A 20,417-nucleotide genomic window follows, 5' to 3' on the forward strand; every position below is an offset into this window, starting at 1 on the left:
TGATAATATAATTACTTTTATTAGTAAGGAAAACTACTTTTTAGAGAATAACCAAGGGTATCATAAAGTTCAGCTTAACCATAACCTCAAGGAAAGTCAACCTGACATTATGGTTTCATTTTCATTACAGGAGCTCCTGTTAGACTCCTTAGAAGGCAACATAACAAGGTGGGTGAGCATTATGTAGGGTCTGCTGTGTGAATCCGGACAAACTGCTATTTCCAGACCTCAATTTCTGCACCTGTTCAATGAAGGTATATACCTGTTTTTGTGAAAATTAACATAAAGTAAAAGAAGCTCTTAATAGAGTACTTCGTGTTATGCAGTAACAATCAAGATTTCCTGGCTCCATGAATTTTCCTCCTCTTTCTTGTCCCAGACCCTTAAGCAAAAAGGATCTATCCTTTATTTCCTACATGAGAATTTCCCGAAAGTTTTGTTTTTATACCAGAGCCATATACCAGTTTTTTCCTCAAACATACATCTTAGATCAGAGTTCTATCATGCTTATTAACTTAGTTTACTGTTTTTGAAAGAGTAGCTGATGTGCATTTTTCTGATGATTAGTGATGTTGAGCATCTTCTCATACACTGGTTGGCAATCTGTATGACTTCTTTGGAAAAAATGTCTAGTCAAGTCCTTTGTCCCTTTTTTAATGATTGTGTGTGTGTGTTTGCTATTGAGTTATATGAGTTGCTTAGATGGTTTGAAAATATCTTTACCTATTTCACAGGGTGCCTTTTCATTTTGCTGATTGTTTATTTTGCTGTGCAGAAGCTTTTCAGTTTGATGTAGTCCCATTTACTTATTTTTGCTTTTGGTACTTGTACTTTTGGTGTATCTCCAACACTCACTACTGAGACCAATGACAAAAGCTTCTCTCTTTTTTTCTAGAAGTTTTACAGTTTCATGTCTTAAATTTAAGTCATTAATCCATTCTTAATTTTTATGAGTGGTATAAGACAGAGGTCCAATTTCATTCTTTTGTTTGTGAATAGCCAGTTTGCCCAACACCATTTATTGAAGAGACTTTCTTTCCTCACCGAGTATTCTTGGCTCCCTTTTCAAATATTAGTTGAACACATATGCACAGGTTTATTTCTTGGCTCTCGATACTGCTCCACTGGCCTTTTTATCTGTTTTTATACCAGTACCACACTGTTTTGATTACTAGAGATTTGTAATATCCTATATAATAAAGAGGTAATATGAAAATTAACCCTCACGCCCTCACAAGATGGCAGCCTACCAATAGGCTGTCAGGGGGTGTTAGTGAGCGACGACCAAACGACTGAACAAGCAGGCTGCGTGGGGTGACTAGGCCGGCGGGGGGGCGCAGTTGGGGGCGACCAGGCCAGCATGCAGAGGCAGTGAGGGGCAACCAGGCTGGCCAGGCAGGTGAGCGATTAGGAACCAGCGGTCCTAGATTGTGAGAGGAATGTCCGACTGCCGGTTTAGGCCCAATAAACCAGCAGTTGGACATCCCCCAAGGGGTCCCAGATTGGAAAGGATGCAGACTGGGCTGAAGGGAACCCTTCCTCCCCACCCCCCCACGAATTTTGTGCACCGGGCCTCTAGTAGTTTTATAGTTTGAAATGAGAAAGTGTCATGCCTCCATCTTTGTTCTTTTTTCTCTAGATTGGTTGGGCTAATAGAGTTCTTTTGTGGTTCCATATAAATTTTAGGATTATTTTTACTACTTCTGTGAAAAATGCCATTGGAATTTCAATAGGGGTTATATTGAATCTATATATGACTTTGGGTAGAATGAACATTTTAACATTAATTTTTCTTAATCCATGAATATGGGGTATCTGTCCATTTGTGTCTTCTTCATTTCTTGAATCAATGTCTTATAACTTTGTTTTATTCCTAAGCATTTTATTTCTTTTGTTATTATGTGAACTGGCTTTATTTTTCAGATAACTTATTGTTAGTATATAGAAATACAACTGATTTTTGTATGTTGATTTTGTACTTGCAACTTTATTAAATTAGCTTATTGGTCCTAACAAGTTTTCTTTTTAATGTGAAAGACACCTTTTTTTAAAAGATGTTTTTATTGATTTTTGGAGAGAGAAAGGGAGAGAGATATGGAAACATCAATGATGAGAAACAGTGATTGGCTGCCTCCTGCAGGTCCCCTACTGGGAATCGAGCCCACAACCCGGGCATGTGCCCTGACCAGGAATTGAACAGATGACCCCTTGGTTCATAGGTTGTCGCTCAACCACTGAGCCACCACAGCCAGGCTAACAAGTTTTTTGTTTATTTGGGGGGGGGGAGGGCATGGTCTTTAGGATTTTCTACATATAAGGTCATATTATTTGCAAACAAAGACAATTTTACTTCATTCTCTCTGATTTGGATGCTTTTTATATCTTTTTCTTGCCTAGTTGATCTGGCTAGGACTTCCAGTACTATGTTGAATAGGAGTGTGAAAATGGATGCCCCTTGTCTTATTGATCTTGGCGGAGAAGCTTTTGATCTTTCAATGTTGGGTATGATGTTTAGCCATGGATTTATCATATGTGGCCATTATTATATTGAAGTGTTCCTTTTATTCCCAATTTGTTGCTTTTTCTGCATATATTAGATTATGATATAATTTTCATCTTTCATTCTGTTAATGTGGTGTATCACATTCATTTGTAGTAAACCATTTTTTTAAAAAAATATATTTTTATTGATTTCAGAGAGGAAGGGAGAGGGAGAGATAGAAACATCAATGATGAGAGAGAATCATTGATCAGCTGCCTCCTGCATGCCCTCCACTGGGGATCGAGCCCGCAACCCAGGCATATGCCCTTGACCGGAATCGAACCTGCAACCCTTCAGTCCACAGGCTGATGCTCTATCCACTGAGCCAAGCCAGCTAGGGCTGTAGTAAACCATTTTTGCATTCCAGGTATAAATTCCACCTCACCATGATGTATGATCCTTTTAATGTGCTGTTGAATTTGGTTTACTAGTATTTTGTTGAGAATTCCCATCTATATTCATCAGGGATATGGGCTTGTAGTTTTCTTGTAGTGTCCTTCTCTGGTTTTGGTATCAGGGTAATGCTGGACTTATAAAATAAGTTTGGCAGTATTTTCTCCTCTTCAATTTTTAAAGAGTTTGAGAAGAACTGGCATTTATTCTTCCTTAAAACTTTGGTAGAATTCACCAGTGAAACCATCTGGTCCTGGGCTTTTCATTGTTGGAGGTTTATGACCTCCTTATTTGTTATTGTTTTGTTCACATTTTCGATTTCTTCATGATTTAGTCTTGGCAGGTTGTATGTTTCTAGGAATTTATTCTTTACCTCTAGGTTATTCAATTTGTTGGCAAATAATTGTTAAAAAAAGTCTCTTATGATCCTTTGTATTTCTTTTCTTTTCTTTTTTTTTAAATATATTTTTACTGATTTTTTACAGAGAGGAAGGGAGAGAGACAGAGAGCCAGAAACATTGATGAGAGAGAAACATCGATCAGCTGCCTCCTGCACATCTCCCACTGGGGATGCGCCTGCAACCAAGGCACATGCCCTCGACCGGAATCGAATCTGGGACCCCTCAGTCCGCAGGCCGACGCTCCATCCACTGAGCCAAACCGGTTTCGGTGATCCTTTATATTTCTGAGGTGTTAATTATAATGCCTCTTCTTTGTATGACAAGTGTACATTATATGCTTCATGTTGTGATGTAATAAGCACACAGGACCATCTATGAAATATTCTGCAAAAACCACACAACCAACTCAAAATCTCATCAATGAGACCTAACCAATTTCTGGGTATTTCCCTGCCCACTGTTTGTTCTTTTAACTCTACCCTAAAGTTTGCAGATTGTGTGTGTGTGTGTGTGTGTGTGTGTGTGTGTGTAAGGAGGGAATGAGGGAGGAAGACAGGGAAGGAGGGGAGGGAGAGAGAAAAGAGAAACACCCTAGAATAAAATACCAGAGATTTGTAACAAGAAAAGTACTTGGCATCATGGCTGGAAGCCCTGGTAAAAAAAAGACTTTTCATTGAATTTTGGTCCATGTGAATGCATTATCTGGAGGGAAAATACATAAAGTAAACTCAAACATTTAAAATAGTTAAAGGAAATACTGATTATGAGATATTGTAGTTGCTGCACATTTTGTTTCACATATTTGTTATTCCTTTCCATTTCCAGCAGGGCAAATATCAAGACAAAGAAAAGAGTACACCACCCATGTTATTCATTAATAGTATCTAAAAGATATTCAAATTAACATTATCCCTACTTCCTTTTATGGTACATAAAACTACTTCTTATTCATATGTGGCCTGGTAGCAGTCTCACTGAGTGACAGTAACAAGAAATTTAGCAATTTAAAATCCTGGCTCCTTCACTTACTTGCTAAAAGCCCATGGGCTTCCATTAAATAAATTTGGTGACTCTGTTTTTCTTATCTATAAAATAAGAAACAGTATCTACTATGCTTTTGAGAGGCTTAAGTAAAGCAATATAGGCAAAGTGACCAACATATAGTGTCTGGCAAATAGTAGTGAACTGTTAGAAAATAATAGCTATTGATATCACTATTATTATTTTTTAATTGGTTTTAGAGAGAGAGGAAGGGGAAAAGAAAGAGAGAGAGAAAGAGAGAGAGAGAGAGAGAGAGAGAGAGAGAGAGAGAGCGCGCGCGCGCGCTCCTCTGCACATGCTCCACAGGGGATTGAATCTATAATCTGGGTATGTGCCCTGACCAGGAATGGAATCCGGAACCCTCTGGTCCACAAGATGACGCTCTAACCAACTAAGTCACTCTAGGTAGAGCTCCTTGTTAATGTTATTAATATTATTATAAAATAAAATAAAATTGTAACTATTATTTCTGTTTGCTAAACTTTTAGTTTCTCCTAAGAACCGCTCCTCATTATCCCTAGTAAATATCTTTCCTTTCCAAGCTTTACATGCCACTTAACATTTTACAACCATTTAAAATATCTACATTAATAAAAGAGAAATATGTAAATTGATTGTCACTCCCCTATGCCCCAAAGCCAATCAGGATGAGTATGCAAATTAACCCAACAAAGATGGCGGTTAATTTGCATACGCAGGCACAGAGCGAAGACTTAAGACTGAAGAGGCTTGGCTTCTCCGCTGTGGCTACAGCAGAGAAGCCAAGCCTCGCAACGGCCCGAGTGGAGAAGCCTAGCCTCGAGACTTGGCTTCTCTGCTGCGGCTAAACCAAAGGCCTGGGTCCCAGGTGCCAGAGGAAAACCGGTGCCGGCAGCCAGGGGAAGGAAGGCCTATTGCGCGAATCTTTGTGCAACGGGCCTCTAGTATATATATATATATTTGTAGTGATTTCAGAGAGGAGAGGGGGAGAGCAAGAGAGAAAGAGAGATATCAAGGATGAGAGGGAATCACTGATCTGCTGCCTCCTGCAGGCCGCCACTGGAGACTGAGCCTACAACCCAGGTATGTGCCCTGTTGTGAATCAAATTGTGACCTCTTGGTTCTTAGGTCAACGCTCAACCACTGAGCCACGCCGGCTGGGCTTACAACCATTTTTTGAGGGTGATTGTTAGTTATTTTCAACTCTATACATAATTTTAAATTGATGCTTTGTTGAGAACAACAATAAAGAAATAACAAAACTGTAATAAAAATTTCACTTGAAAGTAACCTAAGAATTTACCACTAATGTATTAAGACATGAGAGAGGGAGTGCCTACACTTAAAGTCAATTTTACAGTTAAAATCGACTCAAAGACAAAAACTGTTAGTAGAAACAAAGAAGGATATTTTATATTGGTAAAAGGGACAATCCATCAAGATAGAACTAAAAAAAAAAATAAAACAATTAGGAAAATATATGCACCTAACAACAAAGCCCAAAATGAATGAAGCAAAAAATGGGAGGAATTGGAGAAATAGGTAATTAACTAAAGTGGAAGACTTCATATCCCACTTTCAACAAAGGATTGGTAAAAGAGCCACAAGGAAATACAGGACTTGAAAATACTATGAACCAACTACATATTTATAAAACACTCCTTCCAACAATAGCAGAATACATCTTCTTCTCAAGCACACATGGAACATTCATCATGTTAGACCAATAAAACAAGCCTTAAAAGGACAGAAGAAGTGTGTTCTTTGATCACAATGGAGTAAAATTAGAAATAAAACAGAATGACATTTGGGAAATTTATCAACAGGTTAAAAAAGAAATCTAAGCAGTCCTTAGAAATTTAGAGCTGTAAATGACTACATTAAAAAAGAAGAAAGATCAAGAAAATGAGAAGAAACACTACTGACTGGGAGAAAATATTTACAAAAGATATACCAGATCAAAGGCTGTTATACAAAATATACAAAGAACACGTAAAACTCAACAAGAAAATAACCCGATTTTCAAAAATTTCAAAAGATTTAACAGACACCTCATTAAAGAAGACGGATATCACCAAATGTCTAAAATCCAAAACACTGACACCACCAAATGCTGACAAAGATATAAAGCAACAGGAACTCACTGCTGGTGGGAATGCAAAATATACAACTGCTTTAAAAGACATTTTGATAATTTTTTTTTTTTTTTTTACAAAACTAGACATATTCATACCATATGATCTAGCAATCATGTTCCTTGGTATTTATAAGTTGAAAACTTAAGTCCACACAAAAACCTGCACACGTGCCCTGGCAGGTTTGGCTTTGTGGTTGGAGCATTGGCCTGCAGACCAAAGGGTCTCGGGTTTGATTCCCAGCCCTGGTCAGGGAACATGTGGGGGCAACCAGTTGATGTGTCTCTCTCACATCTATATTTCTCCCTCTCTCCTTCCCTCCCTCTCTCTCTAAAAAATCAATGAAAAAAATATCCTCAGGTGAGGAGTGACAACAAAAAACACAAAAACTTTGCACACGGATGTTTACTGCAGCTTTTTTCGTAACTGTAAAAATTTGGAAGTAACTAAGTTGTCCTTCAGTAGGTGACTGGATAAATAAACTGTGGTACATCCAGATAATGGAATATTGTTCAGTGCTAAAAAGAAACGAACTATCAAGACATAGAGAAACTTTAAATATGTATTACTAACTGAAAGAAGCCAATCTGAAAAGGGTATAGCCTATATGACATTCTGAAAAAGGCAAAAAATATGAAGACAATGAAAATACTATGTATTATACTTTAAAAGTAGATACATGTCATTACACATGTGTCCAAATCCATAGAATGTACAATACCAACAATGAATCTTAATATAAACAATGGACTAATAATGACGTGCCAATATAGGTTCATCAAGTGCAACACGTGTATCACTCTGGCGAAAAGGGTTGATAATGGAGGAGGCTATGAATGTGAGGAAGCAGAGAGTATCCTATATAATAAAACCCTAATATGCAAATCAACTGAATGGCACAACGACTGGTCGCTATGATGCACACTGACCACTGGGGGCAGACGCTCAACACAAGAGCTGCCGCCCCTGGTGGTCAGTGCACTCCCACAGGGGGAGCGCCGCTTAGCCAGAAGCCGGGCTCACAGCTGTTGAGTACAACGGCAGTGGCAGGAGCCTCTCCTGCCTCCGCTGCAGGCGGGTGGTAAGGAGTGAGGAGTCGCAGGCTGTGAGAGAATGCAGGCTGGGCTGAGGGACCCTTCCCCCCAGTGCATGAAATTTCATGCACCAGGCCTCTAGTATAGGATATCTCAATTTGCTGTGAACCTAGAATTGCTCTAAAAAAATAAAATCTATTAAAATAAAATCAAACCAATAATCTAAACTCCCACCTTTAAAAAACTAGAAAAAGAAGAGCAAACTAACCCCAAACCGAGCAGGAGGAAGGAAACTATTAGAGTGGAAATAAATGAAATAGAAAATAAAAAAAGAGAAAATCAATAAAACCAAAGTTGAGTCTGAAAAGATCAATAAAATTGACAAAACTTTAGCTAGGTTGACCAAGAAAAAAAGACAGAAGATTCCAATTACTAAAACCATGAACTAAAGAGGAACATTAATACAGTACCAACCTTACAGAAATAAAAAGGATTATAAAGGAATACTATGAACCATTATATTCCAACAAGTTAGATAAGCTAAATAAAATGGACATATTCCTAGAAAGACACAAACTACCAAACCGGACTCAAGAAGATATAGAAAATCTGAATAGACCTATAAGTAAGAAGATTAAACTAGTAATAATAATAAAAAAACAACAACTCCTTATAAAGAATGACCAGGACCAGAGAGCTTCACTGTCATCAAACATTTAAAGAATTAACACCAATCCTTCACACACTCTTCACAAAAAATGTGAGATCACTTCCCAACTTGTTCTATGAGGCCATTATTATTACCCCCATACCAAAACCAGTTAAAGACACCTAATTTGGTAGAACTAAAGCGTAAGAAAAGACACAGTTAAATATGAAACCTTAACTTTGACTTTAGTGAGCGAGATATCAATGTAGTTAAAGATTGCAGCAGTAATTGTTTTCCCCAATAAACTATTTAAAACACTGCTCTGATATTATAATAAAAATTTTTGGATTACTCTTGAGATTACTTTCTCTAAATCAGTGGTATGCATGAAGACACATCTAAATGTCTGAGAAACACTACTTTCTCTACTATGCTACTTTCCTTTCACAGGAAACTAGCCTTTCTTCTTACGCATTATTCTAGAGAAATAGACAATAATGGAAATTTTGTTTGCCCTTATTATTAAACTTCTCACATTATAAAAGCACTTCATTTTTATTGCCCCATTAAAAAAAATGGGTCTGGCCATAACCTGTTTGGCTCAGTGGATAGAGCGTCGGCCTGCGAACTGAAAGGGCCCGGATTCAATTCCGGTCAGGGGCATGTACCTTGGTTGCGGACACATCCCCAGTGGGGGGTGTGCAGGAGGCAGCTGATCGATGTTTCTCTCTCATTGATGTTTCTAACTCTCTGTCCCTCTTCCTTCCTCTCTGTAAAAAATCAATAAAATATATTAAAAAAATAAAAAAATGGGTCTGATTTCAATATGTACAGCACCTAGAAAAAGCAACATATCGAATAATTCCAATTTCTCCTTGAACTTACTCCCCAAACGTCATTATTTTCTTCTGACTTTCTCAGAACCAAATTGTCTTCATATGCCTCTTGATTACAGCCAAGGATATTAAAAATGTTTACAATTGGCATGGCATTAACATCAAACGAGGAAAAAGATACCAGTTCATAAACACATGGCTGGAATGTAACATGCTAACTAAATATCAGTCTTAGTTACTGCTTCCTTTCAACAGTCTGCTATACTTTTTTTCAATGCTAGAACAACTTTTGGTTGTTCCCTGCTCACCAATTTACAGAAAAAGGAAAGCAGCTTTCATGCAAGATAACCACATAAATAGATTCCAAAGATGAGTTTAACATTGTCGTTTATTAAATCTTTAATTTCTCTGCTTTTATTCCTTAATATTGAATTAAGAATAAGTATTAGAAAAAAATACGATTGTTTTCTTTTTCTACATCAATAGTTTCCAGAGAATGAGGCTCTTTAGTCAGCTTTTTATTATAGCTTTGTTATTTGATTTTATCCACAAGGTTAAGGTCCAAGTTCTTTATCCACTCAACCAAATGAAAACATTTAATGCACAAACTAATGAATGGATCTGGGGATATATTAAGGATAATGTAAACTGTTAACAAAACAAATAAATGCCTGACATTTAGAGGAAACAATAGAAAAAGAATAAGAAATTCACAAAAAAGCAGAGATGGCTCACTTTAAAATAAACCCGAGAGCACAGAATTATGTATAATAACATCATTTATATCTGCATTGCTTTAAAGGATCTTCTTACCCAACTTTGGAAAAACTATTAAGTATTCAGCATTGCACTGAGGACATGCCACTCTGGCGGTACTGTTTCCTCTTTGTTTTTCATCCACCCAGCGCTGTAGACAAGCCTGGTGCACCCATTTTGTAGATCCTCTGCACCTGCATGGTCTCACCCATTCAGCAGTTCTATCATCTTCATCAGTGGCAAAACACACCCAGCAACTTCTGTAAATTAAGAGAAAATAATGACATTATCTTTAAGAGCCCCAACTTTCTCTCCACTGCAGCCCTCACTTAATGGGATGACCCTACTATGGTATTATAGAACCTCTATTCTACATTAAAAGACTGAGGAGACAAAACCATCAATACATTTCCAGTAAGAATAGCTTCTTTTTCTGGTCTTCCTTGTATTCATCTGCAGAATCATTGTTTTCTGAATTTTGTTTTTATGTAATTCCCTCCATCTTTCTAGTAATTTATCTTCTGTCATGAACCAGTGGAAGCAAAGCCACAGGCTGCTTTTGTGTTATAAGACTTAATAATTCTTTGATGAGTGGTAAGTACAGAAGTATGTGAAATTCAGTTTTCCCCCCATTTCAACACTAACCTTTTAACCTCTTGAACTTGGAAAACTAAAGTATTGTACAAGTGATTTCACACATGGTCTCATTCAATTTTCAACTGAGGGAAAACCCCCGCCCATTTCTTTCTGGTAAAGCATAACTATAAGAAAAGAGAAAGATGGTTAAATTAAAAAAACAAACAAACAAACAAACACCACACACACACACACACACACACACACACACAAAGTTGACGGGAAGAAGAAATGAAGACAGGAGGATAAATTGTTTTAGGATAATGACATGATAAATTTGGGCCTACATGATTCCGTTATAGGTATGATTTGGTTTTCCTTTTGAGTTATATTTATTACACTTGAAGTTTAGAAGTCTCAAGTATGAGATGTTTTCTTTTTTAAAGGTTCAGTCACATATGCCAATCAGAGAAGTCCATTTTTTAAATCCTCACCTGAGGATATGTTTATTGACTTAGAGAGATAGGAAGGGAGGCGGGGGAAGAGAGAGAGGGGGAGAGAGAGAAGGAAGAAACATTGCTTGCTTGCCTCCCGAAACCTAGGTATATGCCCTGACTTGAATCTAACCTGTAACCTTTTAGTGTATGGGACGATGCTCCAACCAACTGAGCCACTGGGCCAGGGCTGAGATGCTTCTTATGTTACGAAAAAATTCTAGGGAGATGGTTAAATTTATAACATTTTTCCATTTTGCTTTTATAGGTACTTCAAGAGGTCTAATTTGTTCTTGTGGAACTAGGTTGCCAATTCCTTATTTTTCTCCCAATTAATACAAGTTTCAACACCAAGTTCTATTAGGGCAAATATAATTTAACTGAGTGAGACGATTCACCCTCCACCCTATTAAAGTATGAATGTACAATTGAAAACAACGGCTAATTAAAGCTTCTTACCTACTGTGCATTTTTCACTTAATTAGATAAGTGACTTCTGTCAGAATAACTAGCCTAACTATGCTCAGTCGGAAAGATTATATAGTCAGGTACTATAGATGGGTGAGATCTTCAGTTACTGTAGAACATGAATTTTAATTGTGTGCTCCAATTAAAACTTCTCAATTAGAATAGAGGAAAAAACGGGACTGTATTCATGGCAACAATATCCAAAATTATGATTTTACTTAGCTTTCAAATTCAGTCAGGTTTCAAATGAGCAAGATAAGAATGGGAGGTAGGCAGCCTTTAATTAGCATGCTTATTCTTTAGGACCCACCTCAGCCACACTGTCAGGACCTTCACACTATCTTATGGTTATCCAAAAATGCCTCCTTCTCCTTTATCTTTTTAAAAATTGTATTATGGTAAAATATACATAACAAAATTTATTACTTAACCATTTTTAAGAATATAATAAAGTATACTGACATTGTGCAACTATCACCACTATCCATAATTTGAGTTTTAACCTTCAATTTTTGCATAAAATTTCAATCGACAGGTATATAGCAAACAGACCAGTTAATTAAATTGTTATATATTTCCCCCACAACTGAGGTGATTTTGTAATTATATTTGTGTACACCTGGGAAATGAGATGTATCACTTTGGTAACAAAACATAGGAAGACTATGTAGAAACTCTCTAGCTTTGTACAAATTTTTCTTTTCAACAATGTAATATATAGTAGCTAAGTACAGTTGGACTAGCATAATTAATCAGTATTAAGATTAAACAAATTTTAAATTAAGCCAATTTTAGTCATCAGGAAAAAAATGTAAAAACATATCTACTAAAACTATCCTATTTAGTAGCATTTTAGGTAGACTTGGAAAACACACACACACACACACACACACACACACACACGTCTACTCAATCTTAATAATAGGTTGTACCAAATGAAATTGCCTATATTTGTGTTTTAATTACATCAATGCCAATTTCATATTTCAATCTAACAGGAATATTTGTATGTATAGTCCCCATAAATTCTCTGTGAATACCCATATTCCCAATATCTAGATTCTGTAATTCTTATCATTAAAAAAATATATGTTTCTATTGATTTCAGATAGAGGATGGGAGAGGGAGAATCAATGATTTGCCTCTTGAATGCCCCCTACAGGGGATCAAGCCCATAATCTCCTGGTTTATGGGTTAATACTCAACCACTGAGCTACATCGGCTGGGCTGTCCATTTTTTTTTTTTTTTTGGTAATTCTTACCATTTTGATATATGTGTGGTTTACCACATATTAATTCATCAATCCATTTTATTTTTTGATGCATTTTGATGCATTTTTTGATGCATTTCAAAGTTGCAGGCATAAGTATAGTTCACCCCTAAATATTTTCACAGTTTACTTTTTAGAAGGTATTCAACTGCTGTATAAAGCAGGAACTTTCAGATTTTTTCTAATTTCACAATTATGGATTGGTTAGATGAACTATAATTTACAGTGGAAAATTATTAGGAGTCAAGCCTGATGTACAATACAATTTGAGAACTGCTGGTGTGGAGTAATGGCAGGTAAAAAAAAAAATCAAGAGATTGGAGAAAGCCATCTGTATGAAGGAGACAATTATTTGATTTGCTTATGTTATAAATAATTGCTTCTGGTGACTAAATTTTTTTTTGAGGAGGAGGAAAGGGAGAAGGGAGAGGATGAAGGGGAAAGGGACAGAGGGGGAGCGGGAGAGAGGGGTAGAACCTGAAATCTAGGAATTGAATCCACCACACCTTTCTGTGTATGGGACCATGCTCCAACCAACTGAGTAATACTGGCCAGGACTAAATATTTTTTAACATAAATAAGAGTTCAAAAAATGTTAAGTTCTAAAGAATTTATTTACTACCTTACTAGGTATGAGTTTAATCTACCTAATATGGAAAGAACATTAGTCTGTGAAATAGGGCCAAGGAAAATTAACTTGAAGCATATAAAAATGGTCACATAAATGTTTTAGGCAAATAGCCTATAAGACAAAATTATTAGTCTTCAGGGCTGCAGAAAAGGAAGGAAAGGAGCAAATAATGTATATGAACCCTTTCTTTCCTCATTAAAAACAAACAACAAAACAAAAAACTTCTGATAGACTGACCAGGAACATACCTGAGAAGTCTGATATAATTATGCTTCCCTTCTTTGTTTCCCCATACCCTTCTCCCCCTTTTAAGGAGAAAATAGGTGTTTGAAAATAATGGGTTTACAGTTTCTCCAAACTTAGAATTGAGGGGAGAGTAGAAACTTGTGCTTTAATGCATCAACTTTCCCAGCAAAAAAATCTACGGTTAACTAAGACAAAACCAGCTTTATGTGCTCAGCCTCCCTCCCAATCACTGTAATCTGGGAGATAGGATACTCCTCAAACCACTCTGAGGATTACCCTTCCTAGAGGTGGGGACAGGGAAGGACTAGCTGCCTAAACTACACACAAAGATGATGTTGCAGGGAAGAGTAGTTTTCCCTAAAAAGCATGGGGTACTATTTGGTCCTTAAAAAGAGGAGAAACTGGCATGTGCCCTGAATGAGAATCGAACTGTGACCTCCTGGTTCATAGGTCAATGCTCAACCACTGAGCCATGCTGGCTGGGGTGTGTGTGTGTGTGTGTTTTAGGTTAACTAGTTTGGGGCAGATTTCCCGTCATATATAACCCAAACAATTTTGTTACACAGTGTGAGAAACTGAATATAAGAGATGGCCCCTTTCCTAGCTGGTTTGGCTCAGTTGGTTTGCAGACTGAAGGGTCCTGGGTTCAATTCTAGTCAAGGGCACATGCCTGGGTTGTGGGTACAATCCCCAGTGGGGGGCATGCAGGAGACAGCTGTTCAATAATCCTCTCTCATCACTGATGTTTCTATCTCTCTCTCCCTCTCCCTTCCTCTCTGAAATTAAAAAATATATTGGGGGGGGGGGGAAGAGATGGCCCTAAAACAATCATATAAATAGACCTTGTATTTCAGTGTGTTAAAGCGCATAATTACTACGTCAGATTTTTAATATTTTAATAGCTGTGTTTTAACATGCTTTGTTTCATTTCAGATCCTATACATTTTGTTTTATTCTTTCAAAACATTCTGAGAAAGATCCCATAGATTTAACTAGACTGCCAAAGTTGTTTGCAGCATAACAAAACATTCCGTTAAGATCCCCTATTATAAAGAATTAACACATAAAGCAATTCTGCTCAGCACCCTGGTATTTAGTGGAGAAAGTCCTGGTTTCCTACTCTCAACCCCACGTTTTCAATAGGCTGCCACCACTGGTTAAGTCACAGCGGTTCTCAACCTGTGGGTCGCGACCCCTTTGGCGGTCGAACGACCTTTTCACAGGGGTCACCTAAGACCATCCTGCACATCAGATATTTACATTACAGTTCATAACAGTAGCAACATTACAGTTATGAAGTAGCAACGAAAATAATTTTATGGTTGGGTCACAACATGAGGAACTGTATTTAAAGGGCCAGAAGGTTGAGAATCACTGGCTTAAGATATTCACTCAAATCCTCTCGATTCATTTTCTTTCAAGCATCCTGCTTGCTGATGTACACACTATTTTAGTTCCACACCTTCCTACAAGCCAAGCTGGGGCATATTAGTTTACAAACTATATAAATGGATATCTGGAAATTACCACGGTAGGTTCAGTGATCAAAGAACAAATTACTATTATACTGTAAAACATAACTAAACTAAACAAATCTAAAAACATTACTTATTCCTTAAAATAAATGTACAGCCTTACAGTATTGGCCATATCATTAATCTGTATGTATAAAATGCTACTCTATAAAAGATCAGTCACTTGATTCTACATGACTTAAATATAACTTTTTCCAGTTATATATCCATCATAATAGTAAAATTTGTGAACAATTCAAAGAATGGCTAGTTGGCCTTAAATCTAAGATTACTCAAGATCTCCTAAATCAACTTGAGTAACTACTAAGTTCATCATTTGATGCCACAAGGAACAAATATATGTATAGAACTAATATAGACATACATTTAAACCCACCACATAAAACTTTAAGTGCCAAGAAAAGATGTTAGATGCTATATGTAATGCAGAAATGTTATGACAATAAGAAACACAGGGTGAAATAGCTGAGATTTCATGAAAAGGAGAGAACTACAGATGACAATTCAAGTTGGATTGGGGAATGAAAAGGATAAGGGTAAATGGAAGACATGCAGCATAACCAAGTTTAGAGATGGAAATGAACATATAATGATGGACAATGAGGTTTTAAGACATAGATATTACAAACCAGTTGCGAAAGGATGGATGACAAAGATAACCTCACTTCATAGGGTTCACTTGTGAGTCATTTCCTCTTTATATGATTAAGTTAACCATTTAAAAAGTATGTGAAAAAAGGGCCAGAAACATCAATAAAATAGTTTCTCACTGGAACATAAGTTAACTAAGCAAGATAGGTAATCTAACAAAACAGCTGGCAGTACAGCCTATCTTTGCAGACTCAAATTGCAGTTGTTTATCTTGGACTAGAGGTCCAGTGCATGGATTTGTGCACTGGTGGGGTACCTCAGCCTGGCCTGTGCCTGCTTGTAATCTGGGACCCCTTGGGGGATGTGGGACTGCCCGTTTTGACCTGATCCAACATCTCCCGAGGGATGTAACAGTGCACGAAGTGGCCGGCGGCTGGGGAGGAGTCTGAGCCAGCCCGGCGCTGCTGTGCCTGCGCTGGTGCCGCCACTCAGTAGTGCTGGCGCGGAAGCGGGAGAGGCTCCTGCTTGCCAGCCATGAGCCTGGCTTTTGGCTGAGTGGCACTCCCGCTGTGGGAGTGCACTGACCACCAAGGGGCAGCTCCTGCACTGAGCATCTGCCTCCTGGTGGTCAGTGTGCGTCACAATGACCAGTCATAACAGTCGCTTAGGATTTTATATATATAGATTATTAGAAACATCTAGGAAATCAGACTCCTGCCCTAGAGATCACTGATAAAAACTGGAGTGTAACATAACAGAATAGAACAATTCCAGGATGTAGGAGAAAGAGCAACGAAACAAGCTTTAAATTGCTGCTCTTTTATTATATGTAGTTCCTTAATGTATTTGCATGGCTGTTTATGGAACAGAACGAACCCCCTAAAATTCAGAACAAGTTTAGAGATCCATACTCTGGTTAATGGAAGGAAGGCCGAACTTGACAATAGAAAAAACTGCACACTGCTTGCTTTGTCTAAGGACTAAAAGCGTCATATCCTATGTATTCTGGAATAGGAACTATACCAACAAGATTAAAAATCTCTTTATGTCTGTTCATTCAAGTGGAATGGAAGTTAAAGTTTCTGGATTCATCAAAGAGATATAACCACAACCATGACATATTACCAAAGGGCAAAGTTGAAGAGAAATACATCACAATGAAAGAAGTCATTTATTGAGCATATAACAGTATTCATACTATACCCTTTGTCTGACCTTCATAAACTCTGAAAGCATAATTATTTCCATCTTATATAAGGAATCAAAAGCCCAGAAAGGTAATTTGCCCAAGACTTCACAGTTAAGCAGAGAGGTATTGATGCAACCTAGGCCTTGACTCACTCAGCTTTTTTCACTGCACCATGCTGCCATATGTTTAGTGTATTCTGGTAAAATTTTCCATTTCTCAATTCTTAGGAAATCGTAGCCAGTACAAGAAATGCTGTTTCATTTTTGCTGCCATAAGGAGGTTTCACCAGAAATCTAAAACCCTTCTAATTGACTCTAATGTGCCATATAAATATTATCTTTTATCTTATGAATTATGGCATGTAAAGAATTGGGAGGCATGCAGGTATGTATGGCAAGTAAAGAATTGCTACATAAGTCTGGATAAGAGGTGAAAAATATTTCTGGCTGAAATGTTCAGAAAAGCTTTATAAATGAGGCAGAACCTAAACTGGGTCTTAAAGAATGGGTAGAACTTTGAAAGACAAGATTGAAAAGAAAACCTGTTCAAAGGACAATGCGCAAATCAGTTTGGCTTGGGCAAAAGACATGTACTTATGTACTCTTCTTTTTCTTTTTCTTATGTATTCATTCTTAAAGAGAAGTAACACTTTAAAAAGACAGCTAGTGCCAACCATATACTCTGTGTCTTAAACAAAATAGGAAACACAATAAATGTGATTACAGAGGGTCCTGAAGGCCAGGCTCAAGAATTGAGACTTAAGCTTAATAAGCAATAAGAAAACAAATGGTTTTGAACAAATAAGACAATTGTTTAAACAGTGCCTGTAAGCATATTCTAAGCACTAGTATGTCATAAATAATGGGGGGAAAAGACATTGATTCAACAGTGTTTTCTTGTAGAGAAATGGGAATTTCTCTTACTAAGGGAATAGTTTCTGTTTTCAATGAACTTCCAGTTGAATGTGCATGCTGGTGGTGGTAAAGGGTGAGTGTAGAAGGCTCTGAGACACATAATAGGTGCATTAAAAAATTTACAGCTCTAGCTGGTTTAGCTCAGTGGATAAGAGCATCGGCCTGTGGACCAAAAGGTCTCGGGTTTGATTCCGGTCAAGGGCACGTACTTCTGTTGCAGGCTCCTCTCTGGCCAGGCCCTGGTCGGGGCTTGTTCAGGAGGCAACCACAATGGTTCTCTCTATCGTTCCCTCTCTCTTCAAATCTTCCTAAGAATCAATGGAAAAATATCCTTAGGTGATGATTAACAACAACAACAAAATAATAATAATAATAATTTATAATACAATGTGACATACTAGAATGAATGCATAAAAGGTTCTATGGAAATACAGGAAGGAGTAACTCACTCTGCCTGAAGGAATTGTGCAATGCTTCAAGATGATATATGAGCTTAATTATAAAGATGGGTAAGAGTTAGCCAGGTGTTAAAAGGGAAGAAGTAATTTAAGCAAAAATAAGGAGATGAAGGTGCAGGATATATTCAGAAGACAATGAAGTGGAATGCAGAGAATATCCTTAAGATAGGTTGGGGCTGGATTGTATTAGTAGGTTTAAACTCCTTCACTGGGGTCTTGAAAGTTTAGATTTTATCCTATAGACGACATAAAGACTGACAATTTTTAGAGCATGGAAATGACATGATTAAAATTGTGCCATGGCTAATTCTGATACCACTCTGAAAGTCAAAATAGAAGAGAAAAACTGAGTCAGAGAAAGTAGAACCCACAATATTTGATAACGCCAAAACCGGTTTGGCTCAGTGGATAGAGCGTCGGCCTGCGGACTGAAAGGTCCCAGGTTTGGGTCCGGTCAAGGGCATGTACCTGGGTTGCGGGCACATCCCCAGTGGGGAGTGTGCAGGAGGCAGCTAATCGATGCTTCTCTCTCATCGATGTTTCTGACTATCTCTCTCCCTTCCTCTCTGTAAAAAATCAATAAAATACATATTAAAAAAAAAGAAAAAAAAAGAAAAGTTCTTCCTTAACACACACAAATATTTGATAAGCAAGTGGATTTGAAGGGAAAGATGCAAAAAAGAAGAAAAAAAAAGACTTAGGTTTTATGGCTGGTAGACTAGAAGAATGGTCTTAATAAAGACCAAACATTAGGAAGTCAAGATAGGTAAAAAGGCAGGGAAATACCAGTTTAGATAGGTTAAGGTGATAGTAATAAGTATACACAAGTAGCAATATCTATTGAGCAGCTAGAAATGAGACACTAAAATATGGAAAGAGATCAGGAATAAAGACACACATCTGAGAGTCAGTCACTCAAATAGAGGTAAAAATGAGATAGTGAGTATACTTTTCAGAGAAGACTGACAAGTGCTGAGGATTGAACCATACTTAAGTGATTGAAGGGAGCAAAAAGATGCTATATGAGGAAGAAAAAAGCAAAAGGTAAATAGTCTGATATAACATAGTTTTAAGAAGTTAGGGGGTGGTGGATTGGTTTCATCTTCATTACATATATTGGTGGGTGACCTTTAGTATACTTTTAGTAGAGCTACGACAAGAAAGGAAAGTGAAAGTCAAATTATAAAGAGAGATAATAAAGAGAAAATAAAAACTAAATGTCATAGGGGAATGAATGAAAAAGAAAATGATATGTTAAGATAGATATTTTACATATATATTATTTTTATTGCTGTATATCACAGCTCAAAACAAGATTTAAAAAGCAAATGTAGATTTAAATTTTAGAAACAAAAACAAAACTATTTGTTACATATGGTATATAAGCATTAAACAAAGAATACTGGAAAAATATAAATCCATTTATGATAGTATAGTGGGGATGGGGAGACAATACCGGACTGGGGTTAATGGTCAAAGAGGACTTGGTGAAGTTTCTACTTTTTACATACAGATGGAAGTAAATATATAGGAGGCAGGTAGGGAGAAGGTTATTCTCCTTGCTTTTCCTTCATCTGACTATTATGGGGACACTGGCTACATTCCCTGCTTACTCACCAAGTGCAAGTCAGTGATGCAAAACAACCTCAACACATTCCTGAGTGTTTACTGTGAGACAGGGTACACAAAAGTCAAGTTTCCAGAAGCATTTCTCAGCAGGCCCAGACTTTGAACCTGAGGTCCATTCCTGCAGTTTGTTACCATATTCTTAGTATTCTATATACATTTAATTCTAATTTTGAGAAACATTAGAGAAAGTAGATGGTGATAGAATAATATATGACAGACACCTCCTTAAAAAAGTGGCAACGAAGGAAAGAAAAATTGACCAAGGTTCAGAGAGCTTAATATAAAGGGTTTGAATTTATAAATGGTTATCATTTCAGGGCAATGATTTGTGAACCTAAATCATTCATGACACTAAAAAATGACCCCTTTTCCCCCTACCCTCAATTTAAAAGACTCAAATAATAAGTTTACATAAACAGTTGTTTATTGTTTATAAAATGAAAGGCAAAAAAATGAAAGGCAAAAAATCTATATCAATCATCTGCCTATCTATCTATTTACCTACCTATCCTTACCACCTTCAAATACTGCAATTGCTAAACTAAATTTAGTTACTCACAAAAGACAAAGCAATTCAACTTCAGATATAAATTGCCATTGGTTTAAAAACCCCAAAAGACTGAGTGGTATAAACTGAACATACCATTCA

The 20,417-nt window shown here is 37.1% G+C and overlaps 1 protein-coding gene across 1 annotated transcript in view; it reads right to left on the minus strand.

Annotated features, from left to right (window-relative positions):
* MARCH5 (membrane associated ring-CH-type finger 5) overlaps positions 1-11,306 on the minus strand; it is a 31,604-nt gene extending 20,298 nt beyond the window's left edge. The window contains exons 1-2 of the mRNA XM_015557878.1: positions 11,296-11,306; positions 9,824-10,026 (exon numbers count right to left, since the gene is read on the minus strand). Of these exons, the coding sequence (XP_015413364.1) occupies positions 9,824-10,026; positions 11,296-11,306 (214 nt within the window). The remainder of the gene's footprint in view (positions 1-9,823; positions 10,027-11,295) is intronic.
* Between the last annotated feature and the right edge of the window lie 9,111 nt (positions 11,307-20,417).

This window comes from Myotis davidii, unplaced genomic scaffold (genome assembly GCF_000327345.1).
Source record: "Myotis davidii unplaced genomic scaffold, ASM32734v1 scaffold271, whole genome shotgun sequence".
Taxonomy (NCBI): Eukaryota; Metazoa; Chordata; class Mammalia; order Chiroptera; family Vespertilionidae; genus Myotis; species Myotis davidii.